General features: G+C 50.3%; 1 protein-coding gene across 1 annotated transcript in view; it reads left to right on the top strand.

The window, feature by feature from the left end:
- NUP188 (nucleoporin 188) overlaps positions 1-18,563 on the top strand; it is a 45,523-nt gene extending 26,960 nt beyond the window's left edge. Inside the window, exons 16-44 of the mRNA XM_067743025.1 lie at positions 866-1,018; positions 1,219-1,345; positions 1,553-1,640; positions 1,735-1,811; positions 2,510-2,624; positions 3,782-3,902; positions 4,021-4,087; positions 4,745-4,873; positions 5,181-5,320; positions 6,459-6,565; positions 7,590-7,796; positions 7,916-8,085; positions 8,598-8,667; positions 9,074-9,141; positions 9,572-9,767; positions 11,978-12,055; positions 12,372-12,457; positions 12,700-12,845; positions 13,063-13,244; positions 14,524-14,724; positions 14,874-14,966; positions 15,328-15,486; positions 15,835-15,972; positions 16,616-16,690; positions 16,778-17,002; positions 17,129-17,260; positions 17,480-17,553; positions 17,687-17,816; positions 17,955-18,563. Coding sequence (XP_067599126.1) covers positions 866-1,018; positions 1,219-1,345; positions 1,553-1,640; positions 1,735-1,811; positions 2,510-2,624; positions 3,782-3,902; positions 4,021-4,087; positions 4,745-4,873; positions 5,181-5,320; positions 6,459-6,565; positions 7,590-7,796; positions 7,916-8,085; positions 8,598-8,667; positions 9,074-9,141; positions 9,572-9,767; positions 11,978-12,055; positions 12,372-12,457; positions 12,700-12,845; positions 13,063-13,244; positions 14,524-14,724; positions 14,874-14,966; positions 15,328-15,486; positions 15,835-15,972; positions 16,616-16,690; positions 16,778-17,002; positions 17,129-17,260; positions 17,480-17,553; positions 17,687-17,816; positions 17,955-18,131 — 3,731 coding nt within the window. The 3' untranslated portion in view covers positions 18,132-18,563. The remainder of the gene's footprint in view (positions 1-865; positions 1,019-1,218; positions 1,346-1,552; positions 1,641-1,734; positions 1,812-2,509; positions 2,625-3,781; positions 3,903-4,020; positions 4,088-4,744; positions 4,874-5,180; positions 5,321-6,458; positions 6,566-7,589; positions 7,797-7,915; positions 8,086-8,597; positions 8,668-9,073; positions 9,142-9,571; positions 9,768-11,977; positions 12,056-12,371; positions 12,458-12,699; positions 12,846-13,062; positions 13,245-14,523; positions 14,725-14,873; positions 14,967-15,327; positions 15,487-15,834; positions 15,973-16,615; positions 16,691-16,777; positions 17,003-17,128; positions 17,261-17,479; positions 17,554-17,686; positions 17,817-17,954) is intronic.
- Positions 18,564-18,585: the final 22 nt, after the last annotated feature.

The following is an 18,585-nucleotide window of genomic DNA, read 5'->3' as shown; positions in this document are numbered from 1 at the left end:
CTGACAGATGAAACGGATTTTAAAAAATGTGGTATATATAGGTGAGACATCAAGTCTTCCTAAGAGCCAAAATGTGGAATATTATTCAGCCTGAAAGAGAACAGGAATTCTGACACATGCTATAACAAGGGTGAACCTTGACGGCATGATGCTAAATGAAATAAGACAGTCCCAAAAGAACAAACACTGTTCTACTCATATGAGGTACTTAGAGTAGTCAGATTTACAGAGACAAAAGGAGAATGGTGGTCACAGGGGCTGAGGGATGGGGTAATGGAGAATTATTGGTTAATGGGTATAGAATTTCAGTCTTGCAAGATGAAAACGGTTCTTTGGGTGGATGGTAGTGATGGTTGCATAACCATGTGAATGTACTTAATGCCAGTGGACTGAACACTTAAAAATGGTTAAGATGGTATATTTTATATATTTTTTACCACAATTTAAAAACAATAATAAATAGTTTTGAATGGTAATGTCAAATTAAGTTGTAGAAAAATGTTGTAGCAATTTCCTTTCCTACTGGCAGTGTATAAGAGTAACAGCTTTACTGTCCTAATCTCGGCATCATTACTGACTTACCCAGTCACCCAGGCACCTACTGTCCCATAAGGTGGTCTTCCTATAGTCATCATTTGAGTGGAGAACCACTCTGCACTCAGCTGTTTTTCAGACACATGGAAAGAGTCACTTCCCCAATGACAAGAGAGGGGTTTTGTTTTTCTTTTTCTTTTTAATGGAAAAAGCTGTAGCAGTGTTGGATACTAGGAAGAGAAACTATGCATCTCTGAGTGATTAAATATTGCTGTCTGTTATAGGAGTCACCTCTTCCTATTAGACTAATTTCTCTCTCTCCCTTCCTTAGGGGGTCAGACCAACCTTCGCATACCTCAAGGCACTGTGGGCCAAGTAATGTTGGACGATAGGGCCTACCTGGTACGCTGGGAATACTCTTATAGCAGCTGGACCCTCTTCACCTGTGAGATTGAAATGCTGCTTCATGTTGTTTCCACTGCAGGTGAGGTCAGCTTTGGGAGACATCTCTGTGGGAAGAAAAATGGACATGCTTAGAGGATTTGGAAGATAGAGAATTTCAAGATAAGATTCAGAACCTTCCAGATTGTGATTAGCATAATTTGTTCATCTGGGTCTCAGAGACTGCTCAGTGATCTTAAAGGAATTGTTTTCATTGAGATCACAAGCTTCCTTCCCCCTCAGATGTGATTCAGCACTGCCAGCGGGTCAGACCCATCATTGATCTGGTCCATAAGGTCATCAGTACAGACCTGTCGATAGCAGACTGTCTCCTGCCCATCACGTCCCGCATCTACATGCTGCTGCAGCGGTCAGTATCTGGTAACTCCGCTGGGCTAAAGTCTGCACATGTTCCACTGTGGACAGCCCTGGTGTGGTATCTATCCCCAGCCGAGGGCTTTCCTGTTTTCACATCCCTGCTGCCAGGAGGGATTTGGGAAGAGAACTGGAAAATACTTGGGATGCAACAAGTCGTATTACTCATTTTACTGAGTACAGTGCACTGTTCTCCAACCAGGTTAACAACCGTGATCTCCCGGCCTGTGGATGTCATTGCTTCTTGTGTCAATTGCTTGACCGTTCTGGCTGCCCGGAACCCAGCAAAGGTGAGACACCAAGTCTTCCTAACAGCCGAAAAACGTCACGCTTGGTGTATACCTGAAGACACATGGACATTTGACTCTTCTTTTCCCTTCTCAGGTCTGGACTGATCTTCGTCACACAGGCTTTTTACCTTTCGTGGCCCACCAGGTCTCCAACATGAGTCAGATGATTAGGTGAGCCAGGTCTTAGGGATTAGAGTATATTCCCTGGGCGTACCATATACATTTCAGATCTAAGCTAGCTTCGTTAGTTTTAAAGATGCTTCTCTGCCCGTTTGCTCCTTGTCTGTTCAGCCCTCTCACCGGAAATGAGTGGGGGCAAGGCAAAAGAGGTGATGGGACTTGGGGCACAGAGGCTGCTTTCCTCTTAGGCCAGCACTGATGGTTCACAGTCTTCAAAGCCTGAGAGAGAGAGACAGAGAGAGAAAGGTATTTCTCATTCACTTTAGGTACGTGGGAGTTAACTTTCCGGTCTAGAGAGTCCAGAGGTTTCTGGATCCAGAGGCTCAACTTCCCCTTTTTAAGCCATAGTCACTCTGTACTTTTCCTTGATTCATGGCCACTCGAGCTTGCCTGGTAGACCAGTTATTAATACACAGGCTCCATCTTACTACCTGAACATTCTCTCCTTGCTTTCTTTTGCTTACAAGACGAGGATGTTTTCCTCATGTTTATTTGATTTTTCACTTTTGAGGTTGTATATCAATAAAGTCTTTAATGCTTACCCTGGGTATTAAATAGCCTAGATTTGATTAATTCCTTTGCAGAGCTTTCCTGTTTTATGCCCAAGCCATCTAAATAATAAGAAGAATGCTCTGTGATTATAATTTTTTGAAACCTTTTTTTCCCTCTGCCTCTCTGTCTTTTCCCAGTGCTGAGGGGATGAATGCTGGAGGGTATGGAAACCTCTTGATGAATAGTGAACAGCCCCAGGGCGAGTATGGAGTCACTGTTGCCTTTCTGCGCTTGATCACCACTCTTGTCAAGGTAAAATCTAATAAGATAGAAGCATCTGAAATAGTTTCCCTGCCCCCAGCTACTGTAGTCATTTTGTTTGCAGCTAGACCAGTTGTCCTGAGGTTATGGTGATGACAGTTTTCTGTGTATTGAGTATTTATTGTGTGCCAGATTCTGTAGTAGATGCTTTATCTGTGTTAACTTATTTAATACTCAGAGGCTGTATGGTATAATGCAGCAACTCTCAAGCTATTTTGACAGAGCCCAGGGTAATATGTACACATTACATCATATCCCAGGATACACATTGTATGTTTACTTCTAAAGCAGAGTTTCACAGTGCAACACTACTTTTATTATGCAAGATGCACTCAGATGTTTTCTAATAAGTTATCTCACAATCCACTAATGGGTCACAGCTCTCTTTGAAAAATACTTGTGTAGCATAGATTTTGGAGTCAGAATTAGGTTTACTTTTCAGGTTGACCACTTACTAGCTGCATGACCTTGGGCAAGTATTGAATTTCTTAGAACCTCTCTAAACTGGGATGATAAATATCTCTGCCTCATGGAGTTGTTGCGAGGGCCACACATGCAAAATACTCAGCACACTTCCTGCCTGCAGGAGTCAGTCAATCAGTGAGTGCTTAAAAAGATAGAAACAATCCTATGTAGAGGTAGGGATATAGATATTGATGTTTATATAAAGAAGCCCCATTTTTAAGATAAGGAAGCTGATGGTAACAAGTAATATTAGGACAAAGAATTTGGACCGTCAGATCTCCTTTCTGATATCCGAGTGATGGGGTAGAGGTTGGGGGTGGTTGGTGATCATGGCAGTGAAACTGGCATTCTCCATCATCAACAGTCCTATATCCTCTGTGTTTAAGATAGACCTCTCTTCTGCTCAGATTTAGCCTTCATCCCTCTCTTTCTTGTAGGTGCCTTTTGTGACATTGTCAGATTGTCTTTTTAGTCCCTTTCTCTGTTCTAGAGAAACCTACAACTTGGATTCAGTTGAACTAGAGTATTCTGATGTTTCTTTTTTTTTTTTTTTCCACTGATGGCCAAGGTTTGCCCAGATTTCCTTTGGACCTATTTGGACCTATGGTTTTGGAGTTAAATCTCTAGTGACAAAATGACTTACCTTTAAGTGGCATAAACCTTCACAGCATGGTTTCTTGTAGGGGCAGCTTGGTAGTACCCAGAGCCAAGGGCTGGTGCCCTGTGTCATGTTTGTGCTGAAGGAGATGCTGCCGAGTTACCACAAGTGGCGGTACAACTCCCACGGAGTGAGAGAACAGATTGGTAAGGAAAGCGTGGGCAGGGAAGATGGGAGGAATTGCTGGTTCCCTGGATTTTTCTCTCTTGGGATAAGGTTCATCACACAAGGCCGCGTCATTCCTCTGTCTTTTCTGGAGTCCAGGTTGCCTGATCCTGGAGCTGATTCATGCAATACTGAACCTGTGTCATGAGACAGACCTGCACAGCAGGTAGGAGGCGGGTGATTGCTAGAGCTCGGTACTCTCGGATGCTGCCAGTCCGCAAGGGAAGACACAGGCTTCTGCTGTGCAGAGCTAGCTCATTCTTCCAGAGTACTCAACTTGGTTAGGCCCAGAGCTCAGTGCTCCTGGGTTCTGACTTGCTTTCCACCAGGCTGTTTCTGCTTTCTCCCTATGAAGAGAGAAGAGCCAATGAAATGGGAACAAGGTTGTTCCCAGTGAAATTGTACACACACACACACACACACAGACCTTTTTTATGACCTTTACAAAAATTATGCATGTTCATAGGGAAACAGGACTATTAACAAGTTAATGTGTATCTTCTAGGTTTTTTCCTCTGCTTGTACTAACTCTGTACCTTTTATTTCTGTGCCACTGCATATAGATCTGTCTTGTGTTAATGGTTCCATGCATTCCATTGTATGGATTAATAATGATTCATTTCAGTAAGCATATCCATTAATTGATGGACATTTAGATTGTTTCTCAGGGTCTATTTAAGGAAAGGAATCAGAGTGGCTTCCTCTGGCAGCGAGAGCTGATCTGTATCACTAATGTCCAATTGTTTAGGTTTGGACAATACCCTTTCCTTCCAGTAGTAAATTTGGCAGCTCCCCAGTAACTCAGAACATGTCTGTCTTCCAGTCATACCCCCAGTCTGCAGTCTCTCTGCATCTGCAGCCTGGCCTATACGGAAGCAGGACAGACTGTGATCAATATCATGGGCATTGGCGTGGACACTATCGACATGGTGATGGCTGCTCAGCCCCGCAGGTGGGCCTCCCTTGCCACCTTCCCCCATTTATCTTTATTGTGCCTGCATGTTGTAAGAACTTTAGCATTAGAAAGACAACCTTGTTCTTCCTAGGGCATAGCCTTTGTATAACCTAGTGGCTGCTCTGTAGACTGGCACATAGCAAAGGGAGTTGATTGCTCCTCCTCTCTCCTAGTTTGGACTGGGGCCTCTAAAAGAAGCTGTTGAACTCTGGGATTATTGTTGGAATCTAATTCATGAGAGCACATGTATTGCGAATGAAGTCATATTGTCTGAATCAACTTTGGTTTCCATTTGGCACCCTAGTGATGGGGCAGAGGGCCAGGGGCAGGGCCAGCTGCTGATCAAGACGGTGAAACTGGCATTCTCCGTCACCAACAATGTTATTCGGCTGAAACCTCCTTCTAATGTGGTGTCCCCCCTGGAACAGGCTCTCACACAACATGGTATGTAATTTTCTTCCACTCAGCAGCATTTCTGCCCATAAGTACATACTTCAGGCTGTGTTTTTAGAGGTCAACAATATTTTCTGATGGAACTCTTTGAGGAAATTTGGGAGTGATCACCAGTTCCCATCCTGGACTTAGAAATAAGAAGACTGTATCATACTTCATCTCTTCCTCCTATTGATGACAGAATAATAATAAAGAACACATGTTCAAAGTTAGACTGTCTAGGTTCAAATTCTGACTTCAACCAGCTTTGACCTTGGGCACGTAATTAAACAACTCTACTTCAGATTTCTCGTCTATGAAGTGGGGATAATAGCAGTATCTACCTTATGAGATTATAATGAAGATTAAATTACTACTTGTAAAACCTGGTACCTGTTTAGTATAGACTGTTATTACTCTTTGACCTTAAACTACTCATTTAATCTCTTTGGGACCCAGTTTCCTCGTTTTCAAGTAGGCGTTTGGGTAATGTCTCTGACCTTTTTCGAGCTGTATCATTTTGGGACTTTTAGCATTTCAGTGTCATGCTTTAATGTGATGCTTTAATGTGGTTAGGTTTTCCTAACCTATTTGTTAACATGCTGTTTTCTTAAAAATGTATCTTTTCTGCTCTTTTTTTTAAAATTTATTTAATCTATTTTTTTTTTATTTTTGGCTGCGTTCGGTCTTTGTGCAGTGCGCGGGCTTCTCACTGAGGTGGCTTCTCTTGTTGCGGAGCGTGGGCTCTAGGCACGTGGGCGTCAGTAGTTGTGGCTCACAGGCTCTAGAGCGCAGGCTCAGTAGTTGTGACACACAGGCTTAGTTGCTCCGCAGCATGTGGGATCTTCCTGGACCAGGGCTTGAACGCGTGTACCCTGCATTGGCAGGTGGATTCTTAACCACTGCGCCACCAGGGAAGTCCCTCTTTTTCTGCTCTTAATGAATTGGATTGAGCTGTTTACCCCCAATCCTGCCTGTCCCCTTGGCTACTGAAAAAAGAGGATGATACAGCCACCTAGATTTGCTCTGGCCCTCCAAGTACTTGAGAGTAAATTCCCTCACATATATGAGCCTTTTTGAACAGAAGGCTCTCTTAAGAGCTTGAATCAGGCATGCTTTGGTGTCTAAACTGTTTCCTGTACTTCTTCAGGTGCCCATGGGAACAACCTTATTGCTGTTCTTGCCAAATACATCTACCACAAACATGACCCTGCTTTGCCACGTCTTGCCATCCAGCTACTGAAACGTCTGGCCACGGTAGGATCCCACCTAACAAGTCAAAGCCCCAGAAAACTGACTTTGTGCTTGAGACCACTCTTGCTTTCTCCCAAGAGAAGTAGCTAACTTGGACTTTTAAAGTGATGTAGCCATAAAGACACACACACACGCACGCAAATTGTGTTTTATGAGAGGTGTTTTTTTCCCCCGTTTATAAAAGACATACAAATTCATTTAAAAATGTTTATTTAAATGTTACAGATAAATGTAACATAGAAAGTTAAGGTACCCTATGATCTCCTCATTCCAAGAATTCCTATGAGCAGGTTGGTACTCATTTCTCCAGATTTTTTTTTATCTGTGCTTATATATTAAGGGATGTTTGGTGTGAGCTTTTGTTCTTTCCAAAAGCAGAATTCCACGATACATACTGTTTTGTGTCCAGCTTTCTTCACTTAACACGATATTCTGCAGTCTTGCCGTGTGGGCACATTTGGAGCTACTTCATTTTCTAATGCTTGCATGGCATGCCATAGAATGGATGCCTCCTAATTTATTTGGACTGTTTTCTGTCTTAGTGTTAAACAGTGCTGTAGTGAACATTCTTATCCATAGAACTCTGTAAACTTTTGTTTACAGTTCCTAAAAATTAGATATCAATGGGCATTTTAATTTTTATTAGAAATTTTGAAATTATCCTCCAAAAAGGATTGTAACAGTTTATGCTCCTAAAACCCAAGTCTTGTATCCTTGCCACAGTGGCTTCATCAGTTTTTTAATCTTTGCTAATCTAATAGACAAATCAATATCTTTTTTTTAACTTTGCATTTATTTAACCATGAGAGAGGTTATGCATCTTTTTATGTTGATTATTATTTCTTCTGGGAATCGTTGGGCATCTTTTGCTGTAGTTTGGAATGATGTCTCTTTTGACCCAGAGCTATCCATCTGAATGTTTCCCTTTCTGGCATTTTCCGAGAGTTGTTCAGCACCTTTCTTCAGGAGTCTGTTGAGGTTTCTCTGGAGGTAGAGCTCTAAGCCTGTGTGTCCCGGTCTCCACCAGGTGGCCCCAATGTCAGTATATGCCTGCCTGGGCAATGATGCGGCTGCCATCCGCGATGCCTTCCTGACCCGACTGCAGAGCAAGATTGAGGACATGCGCATCAAAGTCATGATTCTGGAATTCCTCACAGTTGCCGTAGAGACGCAGCCAGGCCTCATTGAACTGTTTCTGAATCTGGAGGTGAAGGATGGCAGTGATGGCTCCAAGGTGAGCGTGCACCTGGGATGAAGCTGGGAGATGGCTCCCTGGGAGGTGGGTGCTGGACTCTGCGGGTCCAGTTGATGGCAGAAGCTGTGGGGCTGAACTCTCACCTGCCCCTCTTGCAGGAATTCAGCCTTGGGGTGTGGAGCTGTCTCCATGTGGTGCTGGAGCTGATTGATTCCCAGCAGCAGGATCGCTACTGGTGCCCACCGCTGCTGCACCGTGCAGCCATTGCCTTTCTGCATGCCCTTTGGCAGGACCGTCGGGACAGTGCCATGCTGGTCCTCAGAACCAAGTGAGTCTGTCTCCAGGAGTTACTTAACCTCCAGAGCTCATGTCCTTGTCTGTAAGATGGGGTAACAGTCATTCTGAGAGATTTGTTGTGACAGGTCCCTGGGCACATGCATAAAAGTGCTTAGTGTTTGGGTCGGTGTGTGGGAGTTTATTCTCTTTTTAAAGCTGCCACCAGCAGGTGTAACCTTTACTCTGATGTGTTTACCTTAGAGTTTCCACCTTTTGCATTTCTGCCTTCTGCCAACCCCCCAAAACCATTGTTCGTGAGAAACGGTAGATTCAGATGAGAGTGGCTCACTCAAGCCATTGGACTGAATGGAGCACGCTCTTCTCTTGGAGCCTGTTTTGTCCATGGAACCCTTGATGTTTATGTAGGAGCAAGCGGCCCAGGCAGCAGATGTTAGGGTTGTGGGAGCGATAAAATGTGGGGAAGTAACCACCAAGGGGAGGTGGAGAGAGGAGAAGGGACCGGGTAAGAGAACATGTGATTGCCAACACGTATTTTCTTTTTAGACCCAAGTTCTGGGAGAATTTAACCAGTCCACTATTTGGAACCCTTTCTCCTCCCTCAGAAACATCCGAGGTGAGCAGTGGTGGAGGGAGGGACAGTGACTGAAAGTCCCTGGGAGTCAAGGCTGGGCTGTGAGACTGAGCTGTGGAAAGTGACTCCTCCCCTAATTAAACAACCAGAATGTTTTCTTCACTAGAAACTTCTCTCTCACAGAAGTGCTTGCCTCCTCTTCCTTTGCTGTCTTGCACTGGGAAGGAGAGCGGCATGCCCTGCTCTGTGTTGCTGGCTCTGTGGTCTCTGCTCACTTGGAGACACTGTGGACCTGATGCTTCTGCTCTTGCTTGTTAGATGCCCACTCACATTCGACAGGGAATGTGCTTTCTCGTTTTCTAGTGTCGGGTCCCTGCTCTGTTTCCTTGTGGGAGGGCGGGGCACCAGGGGAGAGGTTCTCATGATTCTCTGCTCTCCCCCTCCACAGCCCAGCATCCTGGAAACCTGTGCCCTAATCATGAAGATAATTTGCTTGGAGATATACTATGTAGTTAAGTGAGTCCTTTCCCCTTTTGAGATTTTAATTAGAGGTCTGTGGCGGGGGGACCATGGTAGTCTACGGCTGAGGGCACGGCTGTATGAGCCAAGGCAGAGGAGAGAGCTGGTTTGGAGCCATTTATGGAGGGCCACTGGTCTGTGTCCCTGGCCAGTCCATTGATGGCATTTATGATTGTCAGAAAGAGTTACTGTGAAGCAAACTCCATGTGCTTGGGATTTTATGGAGGAGGAATCCTAGAAAAGGCCTCAGCCTAATCCATTATGCTGAGCAAGAAGTGTGAGCCCCACACATCAGAGCTGATTGGGAGCTGTCTGCTTTTAAGCCCATGTGAGGTGGTTTTCTCTGCCTCAGCAACGGTCTGTGTCCATCACATTCCCATCTGCTTTTAAAACCTAACTGTAGGTTTTGTTTTTCTCGGCACCATAGGGGCTCATTAGACCAGTCTTTAAAAGATACACTCGAGAAATTTTCCAGCGAGAAACGCTTTGCCTACTGGTCAGGGTATGTCAAGTCCTTGGCAGGTCACACGGCTGACACAGAGGGCAGCAGCTGCACCTCCCTGGTAGAGTATCAGATGCTGGTCTCCGCCTGGAGGATGTTTCTCATCATCGCCACCAGTCACGTAAGAACCTCCTGGGGTGTGGTTTTCACTTTGGTATCCTAGCAACGATATGCTGGGATGCCTAGCAGATACAGCCCCTTGGGATAAAGAATGAATCAGGATTTTTCTCTGAGAGCTAAAATGTAACAGGTTCTGTGCCAAATATGGGGTGTTTGAGGGCTTTGGAGCAAACAAGAGACCCTTAAAGAAAGTGCAGAGAAGTCATTTTAAATCCCTTCAGACATTCATGAAACCCTCCTATAGCCACCTTTGCAGCCCTGGATAGGTCCAGGGGCTCCCTTCATTCATCCACCTCTTGTGCACGTGGATAGTTGGCCTTCTCATGCTGTGTGCCCTGTGGACGCTAAGTACATATTTGTTGACTAGTCAGCAGGTAGCTACAACGGCTGCAGCAGCACCCTCTCTAGGGAACAGTTGGTTTTCCTTGGTTCTAGAAACGGCATTTCCTGGGCTTCTTAGAAAAAGAACAGAGGCCATTGTCTCTGCAACGTGTGTCTACAGAGCATTGGTTTTTAGAGAGAGAGTTAACGTTTGGGAAGAATTTGCATTTTTCCTTGGCGCGTGCTCTTTGACAATGCCATGCTGTGGAGTAAGGACTTGATATTGACCTATTTTGCCTTAGGGAATCCAGATTACTATCTTGATTTCATTACTAACTTCAGCTTAATAGATGCCCTTTGTTCCAGGCACACTCTTACATCTTCCATGACTTGTTCCTTAGTGCCAGACTGCCCACAGCCTTGGAGCTTGGCTGTGGCAGAGTGGTTTTGGACCCCTGAGACTGTAGACACACTAAAAGGCTCAACCATCTTGGGGGAATGATTGATTCCCCAGGCAGTAATTTGTGTGTCACCTGCCTTTTAGGTCCTACCTGGGCAGCAGTTCTTGAATTGCAGCTCTGAAAATCTCACCATCCTCTTTTCCCCTAGGAAACCTATCTGGTTTAGTCCAGGATATTGATCATTCATTCATTTAATGGATAGTAATGGAATGCTTACTGTGTGCCAGGCGCCGGGATGCAGCAGTGAATAAGGCAAATACAGTCTTTGATCCATGAGAGAGGCAAATTGTGAACAAATTTACAAAGAAATATAGTTTGGGATTGTGGTAGTTCACTTGAAAGACGCTGTGGTAGGGCTTCCGTGGTGGCACAGTGGTTAAGAATCCGCCTGCCAATGCAGGGGACACAGGTTTGAGCCCCAGTCCGGGAAGCTCCCACATGCTGCAGAGCAACTAAGCCCGTGTGCCACAACTACCGAGACTGCGCTCTAGAGCCCACGAGCCACAACTACTGAAGCCCGTGTACCTAGAGCCCGTGCTCCGCATCAAGAGAAGCCACCTCGGGCTTCCCTGGTGGCACAGTGGTTGGGAGTCCGCCTGCCGATGCAGGGGACACGGGTTTGTGCCCCGGTCCAGGAGGATCCCACGTGCTGCGGAGCGGCTGGGCCCGTGGGCCATGGCCGCTGGGCCTGCGCGTCTGGAGCCTGTGCTCTGCGGCGGGAGAGGCCACAGCAGTGAGAGGCCCGCGTACTGCAAAAAAAAAAAAAAAAAAGAAGCCACCTCAATGAGAAGCCTGCACACCGCAAGGAAGAGTAGCCCCGCTCACCACAACTAGAGAAAAAAGCCCATATGCAACAACGAAGACCCAACACAGACAAAAATAAATAAATAAAATTTTAAATATCTATATATAAAAGAAGATGCTATGGTAGCGACTGCTAAAGGAGGATAGGAGTGGTCGGGAGGCCCTCTCTGAGGAGGTGCTGTCCACACTGAGGCCTGAGTGTGTGAGGAACCTTCCAGAGGGTGCTCTAGGCAGTCAGAGTCACAGATGCAAGGGTCCAGAAGTGGGAAGAGCTTGGTGTGTTCACGGAGGAGGAAGGAGGCCTGTAGGGCTGGAGTCGAGTGAGCACGATGGGGATGATACCAAAATCAGGTGGACCAGATCCTAAGGGGCTCCCAGGCCTTGTAGAGGAGTTTGTGTTTCTAGATGGGTTCCACTGGGAAGCCTTGAAGGGTCTGAGCAGAGGAAGGATGTCATCAGGGGGAGGAGGTGAACCTGGGCTTGGTTCTGACCATGACTAAGGTGGACAAAGAAACAGCAGGGCCCTCAAGCCCCATTTTAAACAGGCAGTCGGTGAGGACCCCACCTTTCTTGGCTTTTAGAGTCTGGGAAATTTTCCAGACGTTTTTTTCCTGTTCCTTTGCAGGCGGAGATAATGCACCTGACCGACTCTGCAGTGCGTCGCCAGCTCTTTCTTGACGTGCTCGATGGGACCAAGGCGTTAGTAAGTGTGTCTGGGAGATTTCCCATTCCTCCCGGGGAGAAGGTCTCCGAGGTCAAATAGCTGCTCGCAGCCTGCAGCCGCAAGAGTGGTCAGGTCAAAGGGCTCAAGCGGCCTGGGAGGCCCGAGGCTGCAGTGGGAGGCAGAGGCCTGCTGCTGCCGTGCCAACCCCTGGCCTCTTCCCCGTGACCCACCCCTGTGAGCTTGCTGCTGGGAAAGAAAGGCCTGAGGCTGAAGGTGCCTGCGGACGGAGCTCACATCTTCCCGCCTCGTCAGCTCACAGGAAGCCTGACGTTAACTGTGTGCCGTCTCCCCTCAGCTCCTAGTCCCCGCCTCCGTGAACTGCCTCCGCCTGGGCTCCATGATGTGCACTCTGCTGCTTATTCTTCTCCGGCAGTGGAAGAGGTGAGCCCTGTGACAGGAGGGGCGGCCTGTCCCATCCTCTTTAGTGATGCTTGCCTTACCCTTCCCGAAGGGGAGGAAGTGGGTGTGAAATGGGCTGGGCTCCCCTCGTGGGGAACGGGACTCAGGCAGACACCTGATGTGAGGCTCACTGCTCCACAGGCATCCTGAGGGGGAGCAGGGCAGTGTGTGGCCTTTCTCTGAGGTGTGTTCTCCCCGCCCTCTCCTCTCCACGTTGCTTCTAGTGAGTTAGGTTCTGTGGATGAAATCCTCAGACCCTTGACAGAGATCCTGGAGGGAGTGCTGCAGGCAGACCAGCAACTCATGGAGAAGACCAAGGCCAAGGTGTTCTCAGCGTTCATCACGGTGCTGCAGATGAAGGAGATGAGAGGTGAGGGGCAGAGAGGAGCCGGTGGAGCGGTCTCCTGGCCCCTGTGCCAGCCAGCCTGGACAGGGCTTCCTCCACTTCAGAGCCAGATGTTTCTCCTGTGAGGCTTGAGTTTTTGGTCTCGGAACTCTTATCTTCAGGAAAACTCTTTTTCTCCTCCCCTCCCATGGGACAGATGCCTTGGTGAGCATGACAGCATCCCCTCCCGTTTGCTTTGCAGTGAGCGACATCCCCCAGTACTCCCAGCTGGTGCTGAACGTCTGTGAGACTCTCCAAGAAGAGGTGATTGCACTCTTCGACCAGACCCGCCACAGTCTGGCATCAGGCAGTGCCACAGAGGACAAGGACAGCATGGAAACTGACGACTGCTCCCGGCCCCGGCACAAGGACCAGCGGGATGGGGTGAGGGGGCACCCTGTCTGTCCTTCCCACACGCATCCACAGATATGAACTGCTGCCTCGTCTGTGCCAGGCCCTGGGGCTGATTAGTGACCAAGACAGTCACAGCCTGATGGGGAAAGTTAATAAATCAGACTGTGCAGAGATGTGTCAGAATTCCATTGTGGAAAGTCCTGCAGGGGTGAAACAGGGAGAATGTGCAGCATGGAGTTCTCACATCATCTAGGGACTCAGAAAGAAAGTGCCCTTTCAGCAGTGACTTAAAGAACTGGTAGAGAGCCGTGCAGGCCACGGGAGCAGGGGAGCTTCAGGCAGCAAGGACAGCGTGTACTGAGCTGTGGGTAACAGTCATCTGGTGTGAGCCAAGATGAAGTGAGGCCTGGAGAGCTGGGGGCTGGATGACCAGCAGCCTTGTCAGGGTCTTTGGTCTGGCTCCTAAGTGAAATAGGAAACGGTTTAAGGATTTTAAGCAAGGGAGAGGAAACATGAGGTTTGTACTTTAGAAAGTGTGCTGGATGTAGTATGGAACACTTTTTCAAACTGTGGGTCAGGACCTATAAATGGGTCCTGAGCTCATTTGGTTACAACCAGCATTTTTTTTTTTTTTGCGGTACGCGGGCCTCTCGCTGCTGTGCCCTCTCCCGTTGCGGAGCACAAGCTCCGGACGCGCAGGCTCAGCGGCCATGGCTCACGGGCCCAGCCGCTCTGCGGCATGTGGGATCTTCCCGGACCGGGGCATGAACCCACGTCCCCTGCATCAGCAGGCGGACTCCCAACCACTGCGCCACCAGGGAAGCCCCACAACCAGCATTTTTTAAACGAAGTTGAATAAAACATAAACAAAAATATCTGTGCTTTGCAGGAGATAAGGGTAGGTTTAATGAAAACATGTAAGTATGCCTATACTGGAGCGCAGTATAAACCGTATTATTACTTTGGGTGGCTCGTGGTCAACAGTAAGTGTGAAAAGCCACTGGGATGAAGAATGGAGTAGAGAGGATCCAGAGAGAATGAAGGCCCATTTAGTAGGTGACTGCAATAGTGCAGCTAGAGGGGAGGCCACTTTGACTCCACGCAGCCGCGGGCTCGGGCGGGGGGATGGGGAGGAGCGCTGACACGGCTTGATGGCAGTTTCGGGTGGTGGGGAGGGCGCTGGAGTCCTGTCTCAGCCGGCTCACTCGGAGCGGGGGTGACTGGGGGCAGTCCGTCCTCTTCTTCCCCTCCTCCTCCCCCTGCACTGCCTCCTTCCCTTTCACCCATCTTTGCCCCTGGGCCCCAGCAGGTGTGTGTCCTGGGCCTGCATCTGGCCAAGGAGCTGTGTGAGGTGGACGAGGATGGCGACTCGTGGCTGCAGGTGACCCGCAGGCTCCCCCTCCTGCCTACCCTCTTCACCACCTTGGAGGTGAGCCTTCGCATGAAGCAGAACCTGCATTTCACTGAGGCCGCGCTGCACCTGCTCCTTACCCTGGCTCGCACCCAGCAGGTAGGAGGCAAGCCCGCGGGAGCCTCTTTGCTTATGCTGGGTGGGTTCTGATGCTGCCTGTGAGTCTCCCAGCCCAAGACCTCCACCTGCCCTTGGGTGGGGCGGCTGCAGTGACAGCTTCCATCTCATTCTGCATCTTTCCCTCCCAGGGGGCCACAGCAGTGGCTGGAGCCGGCATCACCCAGAGCATTTGTTTGCCCCTCCTGAGTGTGTACCAGCTCAGCACCAATGGGACAGCGCAGGTGAGTGCCAGTGGCCTGCCACTGCCTCCCCCAGCCCCCCTTGGTGCTTTCACTTGCCCCAGAAGTTGCTCTCTTAGTGGCCTAGTTAATGCACTGATGGTGCAGAACCCTCCCTGCCCCCAGACTGACCTCTAGCAAGAGAAGCTCACACAGTTAGTTAGTGCTGGACGCGGGTCTAGAACCTAGATGCCTGTAACTGCTGCCTTCGGACCCCGTCTGGCCCTGCTGCTGTCCGTTCCAGGAGCTTTTCTATTCCGACCAGCCAGGCTGCCTCAGCTGCTGGGCTGCAAGGAGGCCCCGCTCTACCTGTCAGCGGGGTTCCTCGGCGCTGTCGTGATCCTGTCTGTTGTTTGTGTCTCAGACGCCCGGCACCTCTCGGAAGTCGCTGGACGCCCCCTCTTGGCCGGGTGTCTACCGCCTGTCCATGTCCCTGATGGAGCGGCTCCTCAAAACCCTGCGCTACAACTTCCTGACCGAGGCCCTGGACTTCGTGGGGGTTCACCAGGAGCGGGCCTTACAGGTGAGGGGCCGCTGGGATCCTCGGGGTCGGGGCTTGGGGTTCAGGGGCGTCTGGACTGTTCGGGTCTGAGGCTTGGCAGTTGAGCGGTGCCAGTGCTCCCGCTTCTGAGATGCCGTGAGGACTGTTGGCTGACAGGCCGAGCAGTGTGGCTGCCCTGCTGAGGGAGGGGAATGGTCTGGGATCCGCTCAGACAGAAACCTCTTAGTCAGAAACCGCTTCGTCCAGCCCCCTGTTAACGCTGCCCCCTCAGCGTATGTGGACCCAGGACCTCTCCTCCCTGCGGGAGGGCGGGAGCAGGCGTGGTAGGTCCCTGAGTCACCCCATCCTTCCCCGTGTCCCCCCTCCCAGTGCCTCAATGCGGTGAGGACGGTGCAGAGTCTGGCGTGCCTGGAGGAGGCGGACCACACCGTGGGCTTCCTCTTGCAGCTCTCCAGCTTCAGGAAGGAGTGGCACTTCCACCTGCCTCAGCTTATGCGGGACGTCCAGGTGGGGCCTCAGACCTGCTTCTTGAAGGGTCTGGGGAAATGCTCGGAGGGGATGGGGCAGGCAGTGAATCGCAGGCCTGTTCCTGGAATGTGGGCTTTTTCTTTAGGTATCACAGGGTTTGGTTTCACACTGCTCCCCTCTGGAGCCGAATTTTCCCTCCACAGGACAGGGCAGCCTCATAGGTTGAGAAGCTGGGCTCTGTGGGATCGACCTTGGTTCGCATCCCTTAGAACAGGACTTGGGAGCCAGCCGAAGAGGGGGGCAGGGAAAGAACACAGGCTCTGGAGTCAGACAGGCCTGTCATTTGCTGGTTGTGTGAGCTTGGCGAAGTTACTTCACCTCTCTCTAAGCCTTTTTCTTCTTCTGTAAGATGGGAAAATTATCCCCATCTTACTTATTTACTTAGGACCTCATACTGTGCTTGGCATCTAGCTGGGTCCCATGGAAACCGTCCAGGCATCTGTTGACCCACAGTTTGCAGTCGAGCGTGCTTGGTGGCGTGAGATTTTGAGCTAGAGAACGTAGGGAGGGGCTCAGGGGGCCGGAGAAGTACGTTGTTACCATAGAGACCTGCATGGTCGGTCTAGTTGGTTGGGCTGCTGCCTCGAGGCTCCCCCTCACCCCTCCCCTGGGTTTGCTGCAGGTAAACCTGGGCTACCTGTGCCAGGCCTGTACCTCCCTCCTGCACAGCCGCAAGATGCTGCAGCACTACCTGCAGGTAACTGAGCCCTTGTCCGCGGCTGCTGCCTGGACCGCCTCACCCCTGGCTTCCGTGGGCTCCAGCCATCTCTTGTCTCCTCCCCAGAACAAAAACGGGGAGGGCGTCCCCTCGGCTGTCGCCCCCCGAGCTCAGCGGCCACCCACAGCTGCCCCCTCCTGCTCCTCCTCCAAGCAGCCCACTCCTGACACAGAGGCCTCAGAGCAGCGGGCCTTGCACACCGTCCAGTACGGGCTCCTCAAGATCCTCAGCAGGACCCTGGCGGCCCTGCGCCACTTCACCCCCGACGTGTGCCAGATCCTGCTGGATCAGGTACCAGCCACCTGTGCCACCCGCCTCCAGTGGAGCCGTGAAGGCTCTGCTGTGCCCTGCTCTGCACCAAGAGCTGCCTGGGCCCTCTGGGGCCCTACATCGCTCTCGTCTTGCCTTGCCTTGCAGTCCCTGGACCTTGCTGAATACGACTTCCTGTTTGCCCTGAGCTTCACCACTCCCACCTTTGACTCCGAAGTGGCCCCCTCTTTTGGGACCCTTCTGGCCACAGTGAATGTGGCCCTAAACATGCTTGGTGAGGTAAGTTGGCCCCTCAACCCAAGTCTTCCCGTGGGCACGTTTATCTAGCCTTCCCTTCATCAAGTGAGTGTGATAGAGCCGACCTGTAAGAATTAGCGTGAGACTTAAATGAATAACTGATGAAATAGCTTAATGTAGGCCCTGCAAAATGGAAGCTCTCAATGAGTTGGAGCTGTTACTGTTACCTTATTTTTTTAACCCCCATTTCTTTTTCTCCAGCTGGACAAGAAAAAGGAGCCTCTCACACAGGCAGTGGGGCTCAGCACACAAGCAGAAGGGAGCAGAACACTGAAGTAAGAAAGCCTCCTTCCGGGATTGGTTTGGGGCTGGGGCAGTCTTGGGCTGGCTCTTCTCTTGGCGCAGTGGCCCACCGCACACTGCCAGCTTGGCCCTCCCTGCAGCAGCGCCCAACCTGCCCTCCTCCAGGTCCCTCCTGATGTTTACCATGGAGAACTGCTTCTACCTGCTCATCTCCCAGGCAATGCGTTATCTTAGGGACCCGGCTGTGCACCCCCGGGACAAGCAGCGGATGAAGCAGGAGCTCAGCTCAGAGTTGGTAGGATGGGTAGGGGGCCCTGCCTGGTGGGGCAGGGCCACTGGGGAGGGGCCCCAGGAGGTCCCAGTCCCCCACTTCCTGTGGCCAGTCCTGAGGGTGGGGGACGCGGGGCCTCATCAGGTGCTTTTTCTCTTGCAGAGCACTCTGCTCTCCAGCCTCTCACGCTACTTCCGCCGGGGAGCCCCCAGCTCCCCTGCTGCTGGCATCCTTCCCTCACCTCAGGGCAAGTCCACCTCTCTCTCCAAGGTCAGCCCTGAGAGTCAGGAGCCTCTGATCCAGCTAGTGCAGGCCTTTGTCCGGCACGTGCAAAGATAGGGCCTCGGGCCCGCCGCCACTCTCCACCAGCCTGCATGGGAGCCCTGGGCAGTAGGGGTGCTGCTGGCCTGAGGGGCCTGTCTGGGGCTGAGAGCAGCTCCTGTCACCCTCCCCAGAGTAGCCACGACTCCAGCCCCCAGCCCCCAGCATTATTTTTGTAATAGATCAAGAGGTCAACAGCGGGGAGCCACGAGTCTGCTGCGCTCACAGTCTCATGTTCAGAATGCCCCCAAGAGGTGTATTCCTTTCCTTCAAGCATTCCCCACAGCACTTGACCCTGGCCCCGGGGAGAGATGGGGGAGCCAGTGTCACGTGCAACCAGGAGAGGCTGTACGCACGGGTTTGAGAATCTGTTTTCCACGCTCTGTTCTTGCAGTTTTGGGTAATATTGTGGTCTATTTATACAAATATTAAAACACTGTTTATACACAACCGTGTGGGGTGTACCTTCAAA

The sequence above is a fragment of the Pseudorca crassidens genome, chromosome 7 (genome assembly GCF_039906515.1).
Source record: "Pseudorca crassidens isolate mPseCra1 chromosome 7, mPseCra1.hap1, whole genome shotgun sequence".
Classification (NCBI taxonomy): domain Eukaryota; kingdom Metazoa; phylum Chordata; class Mammalia; order Artiodactyla; family Delphinidae; genus Pseudorca; species Pseudorca crassidens.
Note: the sequence above shows the minus strand (reverse complement) of the source record. Positions and strands in the feature narration are given on the sequence as shown.